General features: G+C 41.7%; 1 protein-coding gene across 9 annotated transcripts in view; it reads right to left on the minus strand.

Annotated features, from left to right (window-relative positions):
• Positions 1–23,619, minus strand: part of LOC138743492 (serine/threonine-protein kinase 32B-like) — a 177,055-nt gene that overhangs the window by 58,813 nt on the left and 94,623 nt on the right. For all 9 annotated transcript variants that reach the window (XR_011344926.1, XM_069898960.1, XM_069898961.1 and 6 more), the window contains exon 6: positions 8,956–9,045. Coding sequence is in view for 8 of the 9 variants with exons in the window: in XM_069898960.1 (XP_069755061.1) it covers positions 8,956–9,045 (90 nt within the window). In the remaining variant the exon portion in view is untranslated. The remainder of the gene's footprint in view (positions 1–8,955; positions 9,046–23,619) is intronic.

Genomic DNA, 23,619 nt, shown 5'->3' on the forward strand with positions numbered 1-23,619 from the left:
GAGTCTGTGCAACTGCAGAGGCTGCAGGAATGCTGGAGGTGAATCCACAGACACTCAGTGTCTCTGAAGAGACTCTCTTTTGCTTCTCTTTCTCTCTTACTGAAAGGGCAACACAAATGGGGACTTTGTCTGCCTTATGCCAGGCAGAAGGCAATTTCATGTGATATTACTTGTTCTGTACTATTAAAAAGGATTTGGAGCAGGCACTGCTCAGCGAGACCATTCTGATGAACAAAATATAGTGCCCTCTTGAAAAATTATTGGGGCTATTCACATTGGCCATATGGCCAATACTTCTAATGAAACTCTAGAATTGATACCAAAATTAATTGTTTCTACCATTGCACACAACTCCCTATCCTGGAGTTAAACAATGCTGGGGTTGAAGCAATACACAAAAGCATTGGAGAAATTCCAGAGGAAATAAAGGGTAACTGATGAGTCAGGCCTGAACTCTTCATCAGATAGGGCCTTTCGATCCTCTTTGGAAAACTGCTGGTATTGAAACATTGCAGACGGATGCAAGCTCCAATTTGGTAAACCTGCTGCTGCAGATTCAATAGATAGTCCTGCCAAATATTTTTATCAACTCATCCCTTTAAATACAAGCAGCCTCTTCTGCTTCTGCATCGCCATCAGCTGGAAACCAAGGTTCAAGATGAATGCCCTGAAGCTTCTCAGCTCAAAACAATCAACTGCTTGTCCTAACTCGCCCAGGATGCTTCAGCCTGACTATTTCCTTCCACTTGTTAATTACATCTCAACGTGCTTCTGGGCTGCCTCTCAGTTAAGTAAGGTTCTGTGATGTAGCTAAATCTATGAGTGCCGAGATTGCTGCAGAAGGCTGATCTATGAATATATTAATAAAATTCAAAACAACGAAATGCTGGAGAATCTCAACGACCATAGGAGGTAAATATATATTTCCGACGTTTTGGGCTTGAGCCCAATTTGTATCAAACATTAAATAGTTAGTCACTGTGAAGGGGATGGACTGAAACAGTCTCACGTACTTGGAGAAAATATAAGTACTGAGCACAATGCTTGGCTGAATGGCTGCCTTATCAAAGGGGCCAGGGAGAGTCAAAAAGCACAGAACACGCCCTTTTGTCCAACTTGTCCATGTCAACCAAGTTGGCATTCTGGGCCAGTTCCATTGCCTGCATTTGGTTCACATCCTCCTCAGCCCTTTCTATCTGTATATCCGTCTTTTGCATGTTGTAATTGTACCTATTTCTCTATCTTCTTCTGGCAGCTCATTCGAGATATAAACCACCAGAGTTAAGCAGACCATGGAAACAAGATTTGTGTGTTTGTTTGGGAGGTTGTTAAACATTATGTAGTCTCCCAAATACAGACCCACGAAGGAGGATGTGAACTTTCGTATTTCTAGAGGGTTAGGGAGGGCGATGGTTCATCTGATACTCGCGTGGTTCTTCAAAAAAGTTGAAGTGCTTGCTCTCAGATCCACTGCTGTCCCACCCTCAAGATAGTTTTCTTCATTGTTGGCTGAGGGGACCTTTTTGTTTCCCAGGAAACATTGGCAGTAACATAAGGCCCATGCGCACAATTATGCATACACCAAGGTGTTCTTTATTGAGTACAACTCAGCATTCAACACCATCATCCCCTAAGACCTTGGCCTCAATACCCCATTGTGCAACTGGATCCTGGACGACCTCACCCCGAGATCCTAATTAGCGTGGATTGGCAAAAACATCTCCTCCACAATCTCCATCAGCACTACAGAATTGCATACTTAGCCCCCTGCTCGACAAAATCTACGCATATGACTGCATGGCTAAGTACAACATATTCAGTAAAACCTCATTAGAATGAGGTAGTTGGGGTCCAAGATTTCATACCGTGTTACAGCCCAGTCGCGGACTAGATGCATATATGTCATGATTCAGGAAGCAGGAAAACAGAATTTAAGCCCACCTGAATTGTGCTGCTTTATCCACCCCCACCTCCTTCCAGTCGTGCTGCTGTCTCGCCCCCTCGCTCGCCCGATTCATGCTACCTTCTCCCCTCCTTGCCCGCTCGACTCGCGCTGCCGGTCTCCTCTCCTGCCTGACTCGCACTGGTGGTCTCCACCCTTCGCCCACCTGACTCACGCTTCCGGTCTTCCCCTTCACCCCCCTGACTCGCGCTGCCAGTCTCCCCACTTCGCCTGCCCGACTTGCGCTGCCAGTCTCTCGTCCGCCCGACTCACGCTGCTGGTCTCTCCCCCCGCCCGTCATAAGAGTCCATTTTTGAGTTTGTGGCTGTTAGCCACTATTAGCCTGGCATCCTAAAATCAATGTTTGGGGTCCACAGACACCCACGCTATAAGCGATTCCGTGGATTAACGAATCGCATTCTAACAAGGTTTCACTGTACAAGTTTGCTGTAGTGGGCTGTATAAAAGGGGTTGATGACTCATCATACTAATGATGTACTAACAATAATCTATCACTCAACGCCACCAAGGCCAAGGAACTGAATGTGAACTTTAGGAAAGGAAAACTTAAGGTATACGATCAGGGAGGATCAGAGGTGGAGAGGGTTGGCAAATTCCTGGGTGTCCCTATCTCAGAAGACCTGTCCTGGACCCATCATATTAATGCCATTGTGATGAAATCACAACAGCACCTCTATTTCCTCAGGACTGTGGAGGTTCAGTAATTTCATCAGAAATTTTGGCAATCTTCTACAGACATGTGGTCAAAATTGTGCTGATCGGTTGCATCGTGGCTTGGAACAAAGGCACTATTACCTCCTAGCAAAAAATCCTGTAAAAGTAGGTGAATTTAGCCCAGTACATTACAGGTAAGATTCTCCTCACTATTGAGAATATCTACATGGAACGCTGTCATCAGAAAGCAGCATCATTTATCAAGGATCCATACTATGCAGGACATGCTCTGTTTCCGCAGCTGCCATCAGGAAGGAGGTAAAGGTGCCACAGGAGTTGTACCTCCAGGTTCAGAAATAGTTCCAACCCCTCATCTATCAGACACTTGAATGATAGACATTGAAGAACTCATACTTCGCTCTATTTATTTATGACTATATTTTATCATGTATCTGCATTTGCACAGTCAGTTTGTTTACAGTTCTTTATTTCTTTCTGTCCATTTTATAGAGATTGCTAAGTTTGGCCCACAGAAAAATAATCTCAAAGTTGTATGTGATGTCATGCATGTACTCTGACACTAAATTTGTATTTTTAACTTTGAATTAATTTCAGCCAATGTAACCTCACCATGTGAAAATATTTCCAAGTGCTGGCTGGCATTAATTTCAGAAATTCATATGGAAACAAGCACTGAGGATAAACAGTGGTACATGGGTCAAAGTTCTTGAAGGAATTTTTCATTATTACGAAGCTGTATCCACCATGAGCACTCAGAGTTTGGTAGTCATGATTATAGCTTGTTTATCTCTCATTCTTCGACAGTGTGATCATAGAACATGAAAATGTACAGAACTTTATAGGCCCTTAGGTCCACTGGGTTGTGCTGACCTAATAACCTACTCTACACACTGCCTAGAATTTCCCTTCTGCATAACCCTCCATTTTTCTCATAAAATCATATACCCTAGCCACTGCCGCAAAAAATCAATCAATCTCCCATGCCACCCCTCTGTGGGTACTCCTGATCATTTAAGCCACCTCCTTCCATTGTCCTGTGGCACAAACTCTTCTAATGCATTAGTGAAGTACTTAGGAACTGCTGGAGGCACTCAGTACAGTCCTCATATGTATAGGCTGAAATGTACAAGATCAGTCAATTAAAGGAGGGTTCATCCATGCAGTACTGACCATCCCATTATCTCTCTCTATTATTTTTAATTGCCTCACAATATTCAGCAAAACGCAAAGCAGATTGTAGCATTGGAGACTCCTGTGCCTTCAAAATATTCAGATGGTTCAAAACTCCCCTGCTTCCAACATTTTACACAGACATATGAGACCGCAGTTATCTGCTGGGGAGGAACTCGATGGGTTGAGCAGTGTCAGTGGTGGGCTTATAGAACAGGTGGTGGTTGAGGCAGGTACTTTTGCAATCTTTAAGAACAAATTGTACGAATACACTGAATAGGAAGGGTTTTGAGGGATATGGGCAGATGGGTTAGAGATTTTGATCGGCATGGGCAAGTTGGGCCGAAGGGCCTGTTTCCATGCTGTGTGTCTCCATGACTCGCTGAATTCCTCCAGCAGATTATTGTTTTTTTTTGTTCTTACACGTTTGTAAAACCAGGATTGCACTGATTGAGAACAGAAAGGCAACTTGTGTTGGGAATTCAAACAGTCAGCATTGCACAAATTGTGGGCAGAAACCTGGAGGGTGGATCAGGACATACTAGGGAGACTAATGAAATAGAATGTTATGGAGGTGGAGTCAGGGTACTCAGGTGACAGAAAATGCTCTTTGCACTGGTAGCAGGAGTGCTTACCTGCAATCAGGGTTAAGGACATTTCCTCAGGAGTGGAGGGAATCTCAGAATGGGAAGTGGAAGATCTTGCCCTTGTGATACAGACAGTGCTAAGAAGGAGATTGATTGAGGCAGAATAAGCATCTAGGATCTAAATTAGGGATCTCCAAAGTAGTCGCTGGGACAATCATAGGGGTCGATAAATGCCAGGAGGTCAAAAGGGGGTCGATTGAACTTTTGTGGTTGAAAACCTGGGCACGTCTATGGTAGGGATGGCCAACTTCTTGCGAGAGCTGGCCTTGGTGTCCGCCATGTTATATTTGTGAAGGACAGACAGAGCGGAGAAGGAGGCATGTGTCCAACACTCTCCCCCCCAACTGTCCGTGAGTCCTCCACCAACCCACCCTCCTCGTTCCATGTCGCCACAACCACAACACCCCCCCATACGTCGTTGCCATCACTTGCCTCCCACATCCAGTGCTGCCACCACCCCAAAGACTTCATGAAGGGATCAATGCACTAAAAACTTTGGGGACCCCTGATCTAAATTAACAAGAAGAATAACGTAGGTAAAACATTTTGGGCCATTTGTAAATAGCATTGGAGCAAAGAGATCAGTGTGTGCATTCAGTGGAGTTGAGAGGGGCCAGCAATGGAGAAGGATAGAGGTGTTCTCTTGGAATAGGTATCATCTCAATCATGCTCAGACTTTAACCTAATTAGACAATGGGAGAGGGTTCTCTTTACACCAGTGTCATGTCTAACATCTAATGGGAGTTGGAAAGGAGACGACTAAGTAGTAGGTGAAGTGAAGAGAGCAGATTTTGGGTAGGGGGAGTTTAAGGAACTTGAAGAGAAAGGATAAAGCAAATGTGTTGTGTAGCAATTGGAATTTAACTGGAAGCGTCAAAGTTGAAAGACCTTTGTCTGAACTTACAAAGCATTCATGGTGAAGGAGATGAGGTTTCATAGTGAGTGAGTGATGTGATCAGATCGCAGATGTATAGTTGCAAGGTGTTCAAGCTGGAAACCAAATAGTCTGGGTCACTTAATATTTCAGTAGGATGGTTTGAATGGAATACAAGGTGAATTAATTTTAATAATAAAGTTGATACAAAATCAGGGACAAGAAATTCTGGCTCAGTATATCAGGAAAAAGAATCAATTCATGTGGAGTTAAGATTTAATAACAGAAAGAAATCTTTGGTGGCAACAGTCAATGGATATTCTATTAGATGGACTAACACTCAAGATAAAAAGGGGCTTGAAGCAAAGACAATGCAAAAATTGAGGGGAACTTTTCATCTTGTCCATGACCTAGTCAAATTGGCAAAGATGGCCTTGAAAAGGATTTCATGAAATGCACTTCAATCAGCTTCGTAGAGCAGTGTGTTGTGGAATTAATCCAGGATGAGGCTATTTTAAATTTGGTCAGGATTAATTCGTGATTGCATAGCAAGGAAATGTTTGGGAAAAGAAGGGAGATCACCACTTGATAGATTTCAAATTCAGTTTGAGGCAGGGAAACATAGGTTTGGAATTTATCTGAAGTGTAAGATAAAGGCCATGTTTTCTGAAGTGAATTGTGAAATTAGATTAAAACAAATAATTATGAGTAGTGTCAGAGAGTTGATAATGCACTCAGTTCCTGCATCCAAGTCACTATTATAAACTGACTAGCTGGGAAGCTATATATAAAAAAATGATTATAGGGTGATAATTATTGAATACTAAATATTATGAATTTTCTCTTCATCTTATCTTCCAGTCAGTTTTGCTTTCTGTGCACGATTGGCATCAAATTGGCCAACCATCTCTCAGCAAGGATTCTTCAGTAAAGATGCAGAGTTCTTGCCTTGCTCAAAGCCCTATGACCCCTTATTTGGGCTTCCCATAATGCAGTTATCTACGAACTGCTGGTTGATTTGAAAAGTCCATGGAAAGTATATGGGAATAACTGCCACAAAGCGATGGAGAAATAATTAACTGTTCAGACATAGGAGGCAAGCTAGAACTAATGGGAGTGCATGGGTCTCAACCACTTACAGTGAATGCCCCAACCATTCTCTGCTGCTTCTGTAATTGCCTTCCTTCATCAGAAGGTTGGAAGGAGAGATGTTTGCTGATGAATGACAATGGTCAATTTCAGTGAATGAAGCAACCCTTATTGGCAAGCAACAAAGAGCTGGGCAACATTCAAGCCAGAGCTGAAAAGTGGCAAGTAGCTTTTGCAACAGGCAACGTCGAGCTATGACCATTTCCAATGAGGGAGAATCTCACTATCTATTCCTAACTTTACTATTGCCTAGTTCCTCACAATAAATGTTATAGGGGACAAAACTGGACATAAACTATGACAGCGCCAGTGGCCCGTGTTTGAATCCTGCACTGCGTGTACACTGTGATGCAGCCGATCAGTACACTTTCCACTACACATCTGAAGATGTTTGCCAAGGTTTCTGATGTCAGACCGAAACTCCACAACCTCTAAATAAAGTCACTGACGTGGTTTCTTCATGATGATACAGGTATGCTGGGTTCTGGAGAGGTCCTCCGAGATAGTGGTTCCCTATGACTTGCATGTGTTTTCTCGGGTGCTCTAGTTCACGCCCACCCTCCAAAAACACATGGGGTTTGGTGGCATAGGTTTCATGGGCTGGGATGGGTCTTCTACCACACTAAATTGTTAAAATTTAAATTTAAAAAAAATTGAATAGGTTACCATGGCTCTAAAGCAGTCAAAGAGTGGGGGTCCTGAGGTAAAGTGACTCTCCAATCTTGGATCTTCAGTACCACTAAAGACTCAGAACAAAGCAGCTGCTTCATTGTGATCATATCCACCAGAACATTCTACTGCTGGTGCACCATGACCTTAGACTGACCAGTCTACAAAATGCACTATAATTAACGGCAAGAGTCCTTCTATGACGCTTTCCAAACCTCTACAGTCTAATTTGATAGGAGATCATGTGAATCTGACAATTTACTCTCGTCGCTACCTTCCCAGCACCATATAGTGGTCAATAGCAGAGGCATTGACATTCTACACGAATAAACAAAACTCAACGCCAAATTGCTGTCAATCTACATTGATTTAAATAAATTTTCTTTTAATAAAGATCAGACCATCACATAAACCCCTTCCATCAACTCCATCTACATTCCTACTATCTCAAAAAAAGCACTCAACATGTTAAAAGACTCATCGCATCCCAGCCACACTCTCTTCTCCCTCTGGTGGGAGAAGGTATACGAGTGTGAAATAAATAACACACCACTAGATTCAAGGACAGTTTTGATCTTGATGTCATGAGGCCTCTGAATGAGCCTCACATGAATCAAATTATGTTGCCTTTTCTCCACTGATCGCTCTCTGTAACTCTGCACTCTGTGCTAAGCATACATTGCTGTACAATGCAAGGGTTGACAAGCTGGATTGCACACAAAATGAACTTTACCACTGAAGTTTGGAAGATGTAGAAATAAACTTGAAAGATACAAAATATTGGTTATATTCTTCTAAAACAGATAATTTCTAAACAAACCAGTGTCATAGACAGAAGGCAGCACCTTTTAGTTCAGGAGTATGCGTGGAAGAAACCTCATGAGGAAAGGAAGTGCAAATTTGGTTAGAAATTTAATCTCGGCTGTTATAAGTGTGACTCATATTCACCTCTTGAATCTTCACGCTTTGGCTCAAACCTCACTCCTGAGATTTGAGCATGAAATCAAAATTGTCACTCCACAGCAGATCGACCTTTTTTTTTATATAAGCTGTTCAGTATTCCTGGCCTGACCAATATTGACCGCTCACTGAAATCTAATTTTCTGGTCATTATTTCAATATGAATAAGGCATCATAAATGCATGAAGTAGCTTTCAATGTCCAACATCATAATAATGATGGTACTTGTACAAGATGTTGGTGAGGCTCCATTTGGAGAATTGTGCTCAGTTTTGGTCGCTGTGCTGCAGAAAAGATGTTGTCACGAGTGGGTGCAGAGAAGATTTACAAGGAGGGGGCCTGAACTATAGGGAGAGGGTAAGCAGGTTCAGGCTTTATTCCTTGGAGAGCAGTAAGATGAAGGGTGACCTCATAGAGGTGTACAAAATCATGAGAGGAACAGATTGGGTGAATGCAAAATCTTTTAACCAGAACAGGGGAATTGGTAACCAAAGGAGATAAGTTGAAGGAAGGGTGGAGGGTGGGAGGTAACATTTTTACACCAAGGATGGTGGGTGTACAGAATGGGCTGCTGGAGGAGGTGGTTGAGGCACATACCATTGTTTTAAGAAACATTTGGATGAATACATGGATAGGATGGGTTTGGAAGGTAATGGGCCAAATGTAGGTGGGTGGGAAACATTTTAGTCAGCCTGGGCAAGTTGGGCCAAATAGCCTGTTTCCTTGCTGTATGACTGACTTCAGAAATGCCTAAGTTTCTATTTAGCACCTTGTCCTGAAGTCAAGTGAGCCATGAGGGAAATTAAAGGTTTGTTCTTTATTCAGACAACCCACAAGCTTGCACTTACCCATGTATGGCTTTGTGCCTGCAATAGAGGTGGCTTGTTGCTCCTCCTTCACCATGGCCGCAATGTTGAAGTCTGTGATGTGCACATGACCTGCAAAGTTTCAGATAAAATACAATCAACACACAACCAAACTGTATTTACGGAAGCTGGTTGTTCATCACCCCGATCCCCGGTATTCATTGAATGGACTCACAGTCCTCTGCCCTTGCCATATCTCTTATGTGGAGTCTTTGTGATCACTGGAAATCTTCAATAAAAAGCAGTGGAAATGCAGTACGTTACTAAAGGAAGAAACAGAGTTTCGACCTTTTCATTAGCGATATTTCATTGGAAGTGGTGAAAAGATTGAAGAAGCAGAGAAACAAACAGAGGAGGAATTGAGAAAGTCTAGATGAACTGGAAAAGTGGGCCTAGGAATATAAGATGAAGTTTAACCCGAGATTAAGTATAAGGGGCTACACTATGGCAGTTTAAACCAGAGCAGGACTTGTATGGTGAATGATAAGGCCTGGATAATTTTGGGGAACAAGAACAATGTGGGGTATGCATATATAGATCCACGAAAGTGAAAGCACAGGAAGACTGAATGGTAAAGAAGGCCCTTATCATTTAGGACAGTGAGTACAGGAGCAGGGCATGAGGTTACAATTGTACAAGACGTTGGTGAGACCACACTTGGAGAATTGGGCACGTTTGGTCATCCATCTCTTGGCAAAATATCATGAAGCTAGAAAGTCTGCAGAAAAGATCGATGAGTATGTTACTGGGACTGGGGTTTGGGGAGGATCACGGAGGGGATTGAAGTTTAAGGAGAGGTTGAATAGGTCGAACATTTCTCCCAAGAGTTCAAATTTATTGGCAGAGTACATACATGATATCCCATACAGATTCGCTTTCTTATGTGGGAGGCAGAACTTCTACCTACTGGTAATATAAGATGTACACAAAATAAAGATATGTATCCAAAAGAGAGAAATGTAAACAAAGAAAGAAATGTAAATAAGCTAACTGTTTATTGTGGAGAAAAAAAATTCAGTGATAAATGATGTGCAAAATAAGAGTCCTTAAATTAGTCTCTGATTGAGTTTGTTGCTTAGGAGTCTGACAGTGGAGGGGTAGCAAATGTTCCTGAGCCTGGTGGTACAAGTTTTGTGGCATCTATACCTCTTCCCTAATGGCAACCGTGAGGACAGATCATGTCCTGGAAGGTGTGGATCCTTGATGATTGTGGGTGTGTCCACTACCTTTTGCAGGGCTTTCTGCTCAGAGGTATTGGTGCCCCCATACTACACTGTGATGCAGCCGATCAGTACACTTTCCACTGCACATCTGTAGAAGTTTGTCAAGGTTTCTGATGTCATACCGAATCTCCTCAAACCTCTGACTAAGTAAAGGCATTGACATGCTTTCTTCATGATGACATAGATATGTTGGGTTCTGGAAAGGTCCTCCAAGATAGTGGCTCCCAGGAATTTAAATGTGCTCACCCTCCACCTCTGATTCTCCAATGATCACTTGTGGTTTTCCCTTCCTAAAGTCTATAATCAGCTCCTTATACAGTTAAACTGGGCAAGGTTCATCATTTTTTATCAATGAGAGGTCCATTCTTGAAGCTGATAAAAGCTGGAAAGAATCTTTCTTGATTCTGGAGGTCTGTGATTTCGAGATCATACATCTTCTGCCAGATGGGAGGTAGAAGAGAGTGTGACCGGGGTGGGATGGGTCTTTTAGTAATGTTAGCAGCCTTCCCGAATTAAAGGGGGGGTGAAAGTCGAGCTGATGGAGGCAAGGTTGGTTTATGTGTTGTGTTCACAACCCTTGCATTTTTTTATGGTAAGGGAGATCGCAAGTTAGTGGGGAGAGAGTGGGGAGAACGAGAGGTGTTAAGAACGTTTGCAAGTAAAGGACAAATTTAAACAGTGGAACTGGACCAGGAAGATTACTTGAAGTCAAAAATTAAATCGTTTGCTGTAGATTTCTACTCTTCCCTTATCTTAACAGAGAGTCTATTTCTGAACCTCCCACCTCATTATTCATTTCTGTGGAGAGGTTTTAATCAGTCCACTATTAGATCTTACCCTCCAGTTTTAACAAGTGCACTTTCTCCGTGCACAACTCCTCTGAAGACTTGTTGTTTACCTTCTCTGAATACTCCATTACATTCTCTCAGTTTGTCCATCTGCTTGCAAATGATTACTTCCACTAAGTAGTTCCAATGTATACACCATTTCCCCTCCCATCCTGATAGACAAGACAATATCTGCACTCTCTCTTGTTCCAAGGCTGAACTACTCAAACATTTCAATTCCCCTCACCACTCCCACACAGATATGCGTGCCTCTGCTCATCCATTGTAGGGGGAGGCCAAATGTAAACTGAAGGAACAACACATCATATTCCTCTTGAAGAGCCTTAAATCCAATGGTTTGAACATTACTTTTTCTAATTTCAGGTCACCACCCCCATCTCTATTTAGTTGCACTATTTTTATCACTTTTTTAAAAAATCCTTCTCCTGTTCTTACATTTTCCTCTAACTTTCCCTCTCCATCTCTCCACTTTTCCCTCCTTCTGTCCAAAACCCCATCACCCCTTAGACCTTCCCCAGCTCTTTCCTCTTTGATGTCATCCCTTCCTACTTTAAGCTCGATAAAGGGTCTGGATCTGAAATATTGATTGACTATTTCTTCCCTTGGATGCTGTCTGACCCCCTGAGTTCCTCCCACTTCTCATTGCTTGCTTTCTCTTGCTGCTGATTGCATTTTGTACAGTGCTGTTCTCACCTCTTGTTTAGCCTTCCACAGTTAACAGATCATCTATTGCCTTTTCCACCACTTTCACCACCCTTCCAGCATTCCAAAGAAACAGGATAGAATTTGGAACTGTCCAGTATAGGAACAGGCCCTTCAGCTCACATACTGCATCTTGTCTGAATGAAATGCCAAATTAAACTAAAATTCTGATGCACGCACATAATATAGATCCCTATATTCATTCATGTGTCTATCTAGAACCCTTTAAACATTATTACCGTCAAAATCTTTCCTGCCTTTGTCTGTCACAACACAGTTAAGAGGGCGGATGTTGATATCTGCAGCTATAAGTGTGAGTTTTGAGGACGCTTCTGCTTTCCTGATATCAGTGTTACAGAGAAAGAAGAGAAAGCAAAAGCTAATCTGGGCAAAGAAAAACAATTTGCTGGAGGAACTCAGTGGGCTGAATTATAATGATAACAATTTTATTGTCATACTCATTGTACAAAGGACACTGAAATTCTTACTCGGTGCAGTTGAACAGATACTTGTAAAATAATGATAATAATAAACTAATTGAATTAAAAGAGATTGTACATGAGAGATAGATGATATTCACAGTAATGTAGTGCAAAAAAAAAGTGAATTTGCAAAAGTTCAGGGAGTACTTTCATTCTGTTGGACCAATTTATGATTAGTGTATCAAGGAGAGGTTCAAGACTGATAGGTGTTGGAAATAAACTGTTCTTGAACCAAGAAGTATTAGTCTTTAGGCTTCTGTACCTTCTGCCCAAAGGCAGCAGGGAGAAGAGGTTGTGCTCAGTGTGATGTGGCTGCCTTCTTGAGGCAGTGCCTCACGTTTAAAAAAAAATGACAATTTGGGTTGAGGGCTTTATCAGAACTGCACCAGAGTTATAAACATCTCCTCAAGCTGGCAAGGAATTCGGAGTGGGGTGGTGGGGGATAGAATGTTGTAGTTTTATCCCACCTAGAAACCAGAAACGAAGATACAACCTAGAAAGAATACTTGCATTTAAATTTAGTCACCAGGGTAATAAGGAATTGAATTCAAAGTTCAAAAGTTCAATTTTCAAAGTTCAGATTTATTGTCAAAGTACATACATGAGATCACATATAACCCTGGGATTCTTTTCCTGCGGGCCAAGCAGAATTTCTACTATTGGAAGTACAAACAAAACTGTACAGGGTATTCAAGAAAAAATACCTATACAAAAGAGAGAACTATAAACAAAGAAAGAAATGTTATCAAACTGCAATACAAAAAAAAACATTCAATAATAAATAATGTGCAAAGTAAGAATGATCGAGTGTTATTTAGGAATCTGACGGTGGAAGCAGTGAGAACGGAACAGGTGCTGGGTGATGTTTGTTGCTGCTCTCTGACGGCAGCGTTCCATTTATATTTTCTCGATGGTGGGGTGACTTTTGCCTGTGATGTAGTGGGCTGTGTCCACTACCTTTTCCAGAGGCATTGGTGCCCCCATACCAGGCCATGATGCAGCTGTTCAGCACACATTCCACTACACATCTGAAGAAATTTGAAATTTACAAAGGTTTTTAATGTCATACCAAACCTCTGCAAACTCCTGAGGAAGTAGAGGTGCTGACGTTCTTGCTTCATAATGACATTAGTGTGTTATATACAGGAAAATTCCTCTGAGATAGACTCCCAGGAATTTAAATTTTCTTATCCTTTCCACCTCTGACCACACCCTCCCCCCCCACCCGCCCCAAATAATCACTGAATTGAACAACTCTGGTTTTCCCTTCCTGAAATCAACAATCAGCTCCCTGATTTTGATGAGATTGAGTGCAAGGTTGTTATTGGTGCACCATTCAGCCAAGTTTGTAATCTCCCTTCTGTATGCTGACTCATTGCTCCTTTTTATACAACACACCACCATCGTAATGTCAGCAAATTTGTAATGTTGTTGTCGTACTGAGCCACACAGATATAGGTGGGTAGCAAATAGAGTTGGGGGCTAAGAATGCAGGCTATGTGAACTACAGGAGATACTGTTTGCCACTGATTCAGCAGCCAGTGTGGTTTAGTGATGGAAACTGTGTTCTTGGGGCAGAGCAGTTCCCATCCGAAGCTGCAGACATATTTTAAACAAGGTTTAAAATTTGATGACAAAACATCCCCCAAAAATTCTCAAAATGTTTTTTCACCGAAACAAAGAAAAATTCCATCAGTGATCTGGGAGGAGGCTCGAGCTTGACAGTCCCCCTCCCTTCCCACTGGTGGTCCACAGTACTTAAAGGTGTCTGCTAGTGAAAAAATGTTGGGAGCCATTGCTCTAGATAGAATGCAAAATAAAATCCAGCATCCAGAAGGTTATTATATCATTAACAGATTCTAATAACATTGCTCACATAAAATTAAATTTGCTGATCCTTTCACATGTTCTAAGCTCCAGATGATTAATTTAACATAAATTATACAAGCCTCAACACCGTGTAAATCACAGGTGTGCATTTTAATTGCAATGTCTGCAAATCAGATTTTCCAAGCATTATACCCTAGTCATCCTGCTGCCTGCCTCTCTCTGCTCAATTTGTGCTGGGAAAGTTGGGGAAGTAAGATTGTGCAGCTAATCTGACAGTTTTCAGCGAGATGGAGTGAGGAGAGCAAACAACCTGTGATGAGCAAAAACTGTAGACTTCACAGTTGCTGATGCTCCTGCCAATTATAGTCTCTTTGCAAGCTTTTCCTCTGTCACATTCACTGGAAGAAAGCACATCAGTGCCTTTACTTCCTCAGGAGTTTGCAGAGTTTGGTATAACACCAGAAACCCTGGCAAACTTCTACAGAGGTATGGTGGAAAGTGTGCTATCACAGTTTGATAGCGGGACAGCAATACCTTTGAGCGTAAAGCCCTCCAAAAGGTAGTGGTCACAGCCCAGGACATCACAGGCAAAGTCCTCCCCACGATCAAGAACATCTACAGGAATGCTGCTGTCAGAGAGCAGCAACAATCATCAAGGATCCACACCACTCAGCACACACTCTGTTCTCACTGCTGCCATCAGGAAAGAGGTCAAAGTGCCACAAGATTCACACCACCAGGTTCAGGAATAACTGCTACCCCTCCACCATCAGACTCCTCAATGACAAACTCAATCAAGGACTCAATTAAGGACTCCTACTTGTTCACTTAATTGATTTTTTTAAATTATTCTCTCTGTATTGCACAGTTTGTTTACATTCATTATCTGTTTACATTTCTTTCTTTATTTACATGCATATGCTATGTACAGTTTTTTTTTGCACTACCAATAAGTGGCAATTCTGCCTCACACACAGAAATGAATCTCATGGTTGTATGTGATGTCATGTATGTAGTTGTTCTATGAAAAGAAATGATCTAGTATGGAGGTAAAAAACTAAAATAACACAAAAATTACCAGCAGATCTTGACATTAACATTGCTAATTTCCATCGCGACATAATACAACGCAAGTAACACGATAATCTATTAAGCAACATCGGAAACGTGGATGAAACACCTATGAATTTTGGCAATCAAACTGTAGATACAAAGGGTGAAAAAAAAGGGGTACATTTTGAGTAGAAATTGTGGAGGTCATCTTACACACCCAGTCCCCTTATACGCCAACATATACGGTCCATGCCCTGCAATCTCTTATCTTTCTCAACTTTATGACCTATCCACTCTCACTCCACTAATGCCCTTGGAATCTCAGAACCACATAACATGGTTAAAGACCCACTCATTTTGGGAAAAGATGCATCTTTAGTTTTCTCAGTCTTACTTCCTCAACTCTATTTGGAATCTTTGTCCCAATAAATTTATTTTCCTGATGAATGTTTTGTGGCTCTCAATAATTCAGGTATTTTTTAAAAAAAATTATTAAATTTTACAATACTAATACAAAAAGTGGAAGCCAGATTTATCTAAATATAAAGAGGTAAATACGGAAAAGGAAATATACAAGTCTTATATAAGAAAAGCTGTTACATATAAACTATATATATAAAAAAAAGAAATCAAGTAATAATTTAATCAGTTATCACATGTGACTAATTGAAAAAGATTAAAAAAGTAAATTAATACTATATTCAGGTAATATTTTTTAAATGTCTCAGGTGAACAATTAAAATGATAATTTCCTGATTATTGCTTGGTAAAGGAGGATGGATCCTGGGGGGTAAGATTTCACAGAGAGAGGGATCTCTCACTGCAACGACAGCTGAGGAGGTTGGTTGCCCGAAGTCCCTCTCCTACCAAAGACCAGCAGACATTTCGACTACTTCAACATGTCATCTCAATACAGAGGTCAATTCCCCAGTTGAATGGAGTTGAATAAGAAAATTTGCAGACATTGGGTTTGAGTGCAAAACACAAAAGTTCTGGAGAAACTCAGTCACATAGTAAGCATTCCACGGATCATGCAAGTGACCTGGACCCTCTCCAATGCCAACACAACCTTCCTCACAATACTCTAACTTCGGATTGGCCAATGTCTTATAGAGCCTCAACATTACATCCCTACTTTTATAGTCTATATCTCCTGAAATGAATGCCAGCATTGCATTTGCCTTCCTCACCACTGACTTTCCCTGCAAGTTAACCTTCAGTAAATCTTGCACCAAGTCTCCCACACCTGTCTGCACCTCTGATTTCTGAACCCGTTGACAATTTAGAAAACAGCCTTTGCCTCTATTCCTGTCTCCAAAGAGCACGATCATACATTTATTTACACTGTATTCCAACTGCCATTTCCTTGCCCAATCTCTTGTCCTAAGTTCTTCTGTAGACTTGGTACTTCCTCAATACCACTCGTCTTCCTCCTATCTTTGCAAACGTGGCCACAGAACCACCAATTCTGACATTCAAATTATTGACATTTAGGATGAAAAGAATCAAATCTAAAACCGAGGACCATGGAAAACGACTGGTCCAACCTGAAAAAGGCCTCTTTTATCCCACTTCCTGCCCCCTGCCAATCAGCCAATTTTCTATCCATACTCTTCATTGGAACTGAGAGTGTAAAGGGATGATCAGGTTAAAGAGTTGGGGGGAGGCTGAGGCAGAAGATGGGAAGTGACAGATGGATCAAACTGAGGAAGGGCAGATAGAGTCTGATTGGGGGAGGGAAGGGCAGAGAAGGCAACAGAGGTTGGGAGGATGAGAGGGAGACTTGCTAGTAACTGCCTTCCTGATAAGCCATGCTAGTGCTGGTTTGAGCATCCGCAGCATGCTACCAGTTGAGCTTAGTTTGTTCGACACAAGGTGGGAACCAATGGCCTAAATAAATCAATAGAATAATTAAATGGAAACATTAAATCAGTAGCAGAGTCAACTCTCATTTCCTAACCATTCCCATACAGTTATTGCTCACTTAGTACTTGGTCCAAATATTGATTAGTATTCAGAACTTGGACCTAAAGAGTGCCTTGAACAGAATATACCATCAGAAAACAGTTCACAGAAGCAATTATCAAAGAAAGTTAGACACTGAGTCGCATTAGGAGCTGTTTGGATGGAAGTCGTGATGTTGATTAAAGGGACTGGTTTTAAGGCATGGTTAATGCAGCTCTGTTACAGCATCAGCTGCCTAGGCTCTAATCAGCTGCTGTCTGGAAGGAGTTTGCATGTTTTTCCTTGTGACCGTGTGGAGTTTCTTCAGTTTCTCCCACGTTCTAAAGATATAGGGAGTTTGGTAGATTGATGGGTCACGTGGGTGTAATTGGAAGGGCCTGTTACAGTGCTATGTCTTTAAATTAAGGTGACATTTCAAGACCCAGAGAGGAGGTGGGAGAAATTTTCAAAACTCTGGAGCCTCAGCTGCTGTTAATGACCATTATGTGCAGATAATAAAAATGCCATTAGTTTCAGGTTAATTATGGAGAAGGATAGGTTTTGACCTCAGGTTGAGATTCTAAATTGGAAAAAGACCATTTTTGAGGAAATGAGAAAGGATTTTGAATGCGTGGATTGGGATAAGTTGTTTTCAGGTAAGGACTTGTGAGGTAAGTGGAAGATCTTCAAAGGTGAAATTTTGAGAGTATAGAGCTTGTATGTTCCTGTTAGTATTAAAGTCAAGGTCAAGAGGATTAGGGAACCTTAGTTTTCGAGGGATATTGGGGATCTGGTTCGGAGGAAGAGAGAGGTGTAACAGGTATAGGCAACATGGAGCAAGTGAGGTACTTGGAGGGGCTCTGGCAGAAATATTTAAAATGTCCTTAGCCATGGGTGTGGTGCTGGAGAGCTGAAGGGTATCTCATGTTATTCCATTGTTTAAAAAATCCTCCAAAAGCGACCCTAGAAATTATAAGCTGGTGAACCTGATTGAGTAGCAGGTAAATTATTGGAAGCTGTTCTAAGAGATCGAATACAAAATGATTTGGATAGCCAGAAAATGATTAGGAATAATCAACATGGCTTTGTGTGTGGTAGGTTGTATTTAACCAATCTTGTAGAGTTTTTAAGAAGGTACCAGGAAAGTTGATGAAGAAAAGGCTGTGGATGTTGTCTAAAAGGACTTTAGTATGGCCTTTGACAAGGTTCCACATGGGAGGTTAGGAAGCTTCAGATGCTAGGTTTTCATGGTGAAGTAGTGAATTGGATTTGACAGTGGCTGGACGGGAGAAACCAGAGAGTAGAGGTGGATGATTGCTTCTCAGACTGGAGGCCTGTAACTAGTGCTGTGCTTCAGGGATCGGCGCTGGGACCATTGCTGTTTGTCATCTATATCAATGATCTGGATGATAATGTGGTAAGACGGCACTAAGATTGGAGGTGTTGTGGACAGCAAAGAAGGTTTTCAAAGATTGCAGAGGGATCTGGACCAGCTGGAAAAATGCGCTGAAAATGGGAAATGGAATTTAATGCAGACAAGTGTGAGGTGTTCAATTTTGGAAGGATAAACCAAGAAAGGACATGCATGATAAATGGTAGGGCACTGAGGAGGGTGATAGAACAGAAGGACTTGAGAATACAGATCCATAATTCCCTGTAAGCGGTGGCATAGGTGGATAGAGTTTTTGGCATATTGAGTATAGCTGTTGGTCTGTTATGGTAAAGTTGCACAAGACATTGGTGAAGCCAAATTTGGAGTATTGTGTGCAGTGTTGGTCACCTAAGTACAAGAAAGATTTCAATAAGATAGAAAGAGTGCAGAGAAGATTTACTTGAATGGTATCTGGACTTCAGGAACTGAGTTACAGGGAAAGGTTAAACAGGTTAAGACTTTATTCCTTACAGCTTAGAAGAATGAGGGGAGATTTGATAGAGGTATTTAAAATTTTGAGGAGGAAAGACAGAGTAAATGTAGATAGACTTTTTCCACTGTGGGGGGGGGGGGGGGGGGGAGTGAGATACAAAGCAGAGGACATGGGTTAAGAGTGAAAGGGGAAAAGTTTAGGGTGAACATCTTCACACATAAAGGTGGGAGCGTGGAATGATCTGCCAGCTGAGTGGTGAATGTGGGCTCAATTTTAACATTTAAGAAGAATTTAGACAGGTAAATAGGTGGGAGAGGGATGGAGGGCTATGGACGATGCAGGTCAGTGGGACGAGGAAAAAAAATGGATCTAGAAGGACCAAAGAGGCCTGTTTCTGTGCTGTAGTGTTCTATAGTTCTATAATTCTCAAAGAACTTTCCAAATAAACCAGGTTGCAAAACATTACTACCTGTCTGCCATGCAATTCAACCTTCTCATCAAATCAGTTGTTCTTCTCAGAATCCTTCTTCCTGCTCCTCGTAAGGGCAGGAGAAGATTAGTGCACACAAGGATGGAAGTCCATGATTGGCAGTATGAGCGAGATATTTGTTCAATATGGGCCACAACTAAAAATGTTCCCTAGACAACAGAACTTGAAATGTTACTGGAAAGGTAAATCTCTTCAGAGGGAAACAGAACTCCTCCAGGCAGATCTCTCCCTGGGCAGAATGATGACACGTCAAATTAACGAGTTCAAAAATACACAGCAACAAGTGAGAAACGCACACAAAAAAATGGCAGATGCTGCATGCTTGAGCTACCATTGATCTGATGGAGGTACTCAGCGGGGCAGGCAGCATCTATGATGGGTAGTTTCAGGTTGTATCCTTTTATCGAAATTCAATAAAGGGGTCTTGATAAAAGGTTCTGACCCAAAACATTGACCATTTCCACCTATGGATGCTGCCTTCCTCCAGCATCTCACTGTAGGCTCAACAGCAAGCCCTGAACAGGCTAAAAAAAACTGCTCTAAAAAGTAGTTATAGATGGAACAATATGAAGTTAATCTCCTTCATCTATTGAGGGAGATAAAAGAGAGAGCCATACAAGGCAGAAACAGGGTCTTGGACCATTTCATCCCTGTTGAACACATCGTTCACTGGAGCTCATTCCATTTGGCTATGCTTGGCCCACATCCCTCGAAATTTCTCTTATCATGTATCTGTTTAAATTTCTTCCACATTTTGCAATTGTTCTCATCTCTGCAGCTTCATCCAACAGCCCATTTCACATACCCACTGGCAGCAAAGTGTAAGGTATGTATACATATTTCATTTATGATAACTTAAAGACTGGCAGCATTTAGGCATTGAATAATGCCATAACTTTGTATTGGGGAGAGATTCAAGTCAAAATTTTACAAGGAATAAGTATTGAAGGAAGATTAGAACTATCTCTTGCTCTATTACATAGGTACCCAAATTTGAGAATGCACCTGAAATTAAGTCATCATGAGGAAAGATTTATTAGGCAATTGGATTCAGCAACAATAGTTTTGCCTCTTTACTTATTGAGGGATGACCTGCAACCTGGAACACAAAGGAAGCTTTGACATATGTAAGGAAAATTATGGAGTCAATTACAACCTAAGCCATAAACTATAGAACAGAACAGCATAGGAAAAGGCCCTTCAGCCCACGTGTTTGTGCTGTACATGGTCCAAATCAAATTATGAATCAGGGCTACTGAGTGACACCAGGCCATGATCCTGGGTCAACAACCAGCTCATTGAAGGTTGAAAGGCAGGAGAGATCTGTTGCTGACATCCCACGGGAGTAAAAATAGTGGTCAAAAACTCCCTCCTAAATAGCAAAACTGACTCTTGCTAACATGTTTGTTTTTTCAGGAGTCCATGGAATCTTTTGTGAGAGATTGTAAACCAGGCCTGAGTATTTCTGCTCAAAATCAGTTATTTTATAAATGGCAGCAACATAAACACAACTATGGGCAATTCTACTTCTACAAAGTAAACTACAAGACCTTGAAGTGGATGTAATTTTAATTTAATTTGGAGATATAAGTACTTCCAGGCCACAAGCCTATGCTGTCTGAATGCACCCATGTGACCAATTAACATATTATGTCTTTAGAATGTGGAACAAAACTGGAGCACCTGGAGGTAGCCCATCCAGTTACAGGGAAGAATATATAAATTCCTCCAGGCAGTGGCAGATTCAAACCTGGATTGCTAGTGCTGTGATAGCATTACACTAACCTCTGTTAACTGTGTTGCACAGTAGTTCTGGATATGCTTTCCAGGACTTTCTCATAGGAGCTTAGACATCAGTTGTTAACATACTCTGGACAGCCTAACTCAAGTGAACAATGAATTCTGATAACGGTTTCAGAAGTTGAACAGTTCCTACAGGTAGTGAGCCTCAGAGGCTAACTATGTGAAAGTGTCAATGTTTTTACAAATCCTGCAATCACAGTGGGGAATGGAAAATTACTTGTCTAAGCAATAAAACTAAAGTGAATAAGCAAAGGGGCATGATAAGAAAATGGGACAATATGTTTCAGTGGCAGGTGGCAATAGAAAACAACCCCTTTTATGATAAGAGTATGGCCTTGTTGAGACATAATTCATGATTTTTATGTGCTGTATAAGTTGTAACGGCATTGATTTACCACAGGTTTCAAACAAAGCATATCCCCAAGTCAGAGGACCAGTCGCACCCTTGCCAGTCGGACCATACATCGCCAGTCTTGCACTATCATATGAGGTCAGGCTGAATTGTCAATCCTCCGGACCATTACGTAGCGGGACATTTCCAGTTTCCTTCTTGCATAGTTCAGATGCTTTGGTGGGGGGGGGGGAAGATGGGGTGGGCTGTCACAGTAGCATACTTACCTTCATCAGGAGGAGGTGAATGAGAGTGTCAGGATAATCCGTACGACAGTGAGCCAATGAGAAGGTCAGAGGCGTTTGGCTGGGTGGTTTTGGAGAGTTGAAGAATGCAATGTTGTGTCAAGTGAATAATAAAAAGAAAGTCAACTTCATGATGTGCTGAAAGGAACGAGTGAGAGTATTCTTTATTTGTAAGCTGTGGTAAATCCGTGTCGTCACAATGTGCTGTGGTGATGGGGATCTGCTGTGCACCTGAGTATCTCTTCTTTGTTTTCATTATAAAAAGGTTGTGTTCAGCCTATGTGCTGAGCTCATCTACTTGGGGAAACAGCTGCTGGGCTGCAGTTCTCTCTCTGTAACTTTTTTTCTCTTGCTTTGCAAACCAAAAATAAAAGGTTTACCTTGTCTATTAGTGTTAGGAGTTTTCTTATAGGTGGAGAGAAGTTTGGAAATCAGTGTGGTACAACATTTGATGTGGTCGGCAGGATCCCAAGACAGAGATTGACAAATGCTCTGGAACTGAATAAATGGCACTACCTCAAGGAAAAGAGAGGGGTAGGCCCTCAAGGTAAGAATGTTTTGTCCTCTCTCTAATTCCACCTCTAAACTAGGGGTCCCTCATTCCTGAATATCTGTGATTCACTTGACAGAATCTCTGAACAGGTATTTAGGGGTTTGAAGCTTTAATATTGAAACTCTCTTTTCACAAACTCTTCAAGCTCAGATGCAGCAGATAGCATTCCTTGCCTACTCCACCATTATACAAAATGTAGATGATCTTCTAATCACCAGTGGTGATGAACAGGGCAATTAGATTGATACAATCTTCCTCCTGAATCCCCTCCATGCCCTGGATTATGTTATTTCCTCCCCCCTCCCCTCCCCACAAGGTTCAGCAGGGAAAGTAACAGGTTAAGTTTCTAGGATTTTTACTTAGCGCAGGCTTTCATAATCTTACCTCAGAGTGCATCCAGCCCATTTTACATACACTCTCCCCGACTACTCTCAAACAGATGCACACTTTTCGAGGTCTTGTTCGTTTTCGTTGACAATAGGTTCCTAATATTACTGCCCACACTAAACTGTTAATTCCCTTTTCATTATCTAAGGCTCCTGCCTCTTATTTTAGACAAGGCTTCACAGACTGCATTTGAAGCTTTAAAAATATCCCTGACAAAGGCACCTACTCTTGGCAGACCATTTTCTGACAGCCCTTTTAACTTTTTGTTACTATAATGGAAGACTTTGCTTCTGCTTTTCTCACCCAATATCAAAGTTGACCAATGCAGGCATGTTGCCTATTTTTTCCACAAAGCTTGATCCTGTGGCCCTTGGAATGCCGGCCTGCACTCAGATTCCCCCTGCCATTTATGCATTAACTACCGCAGCCTCTAGCATTACCTTGCAGCAACTGGTGTCTCTTCACATCCCATTTGGAAGTCCTTTTTCTTACCTCAGCAGACTCAATATTTAATCCAGGCAGGTCACAATCGGTATGAGGTTGCCTTGCTGAATAACCCTCTTCTTACTTTTTCCAACTGCATGGCAGTAAACCCAACCTCATTCTTAACTAATTCCCACCCCCACCTTCCTCCCTCCGTCTCAACACTACCCACCTCCCCCAACCCATGAACGTAACCATGTGCTGGCATTGCCCTGCACTGACTTGGTAGATCAGGTACTCTCCAAGCCCAATGTTATTTATTTTGTTGATGGCAGCTCCTCCAGGAGTGAGAGGGGGCATCGCATTTCTGGTTAAGCTCACGTAATTGAACTTGCTGCATTTGAAAT

This window comes from Narcine bancroftii, chromosome 9 (assembly GCF_036971445.1).
Source record: "Narcine bancroftii isolate sNarBan1 chromosome 9, sNarBan1.hap1, whole genome shotgun sequence".
In the NCBI taxonomy this organism is placed as follows: domain Eukaryota; kingdom Metazoa; phylum Chordata; class Chondrichthyes; order Torpediniformes; family Narcinidae; genus Narcine; species Narcine bancroftii.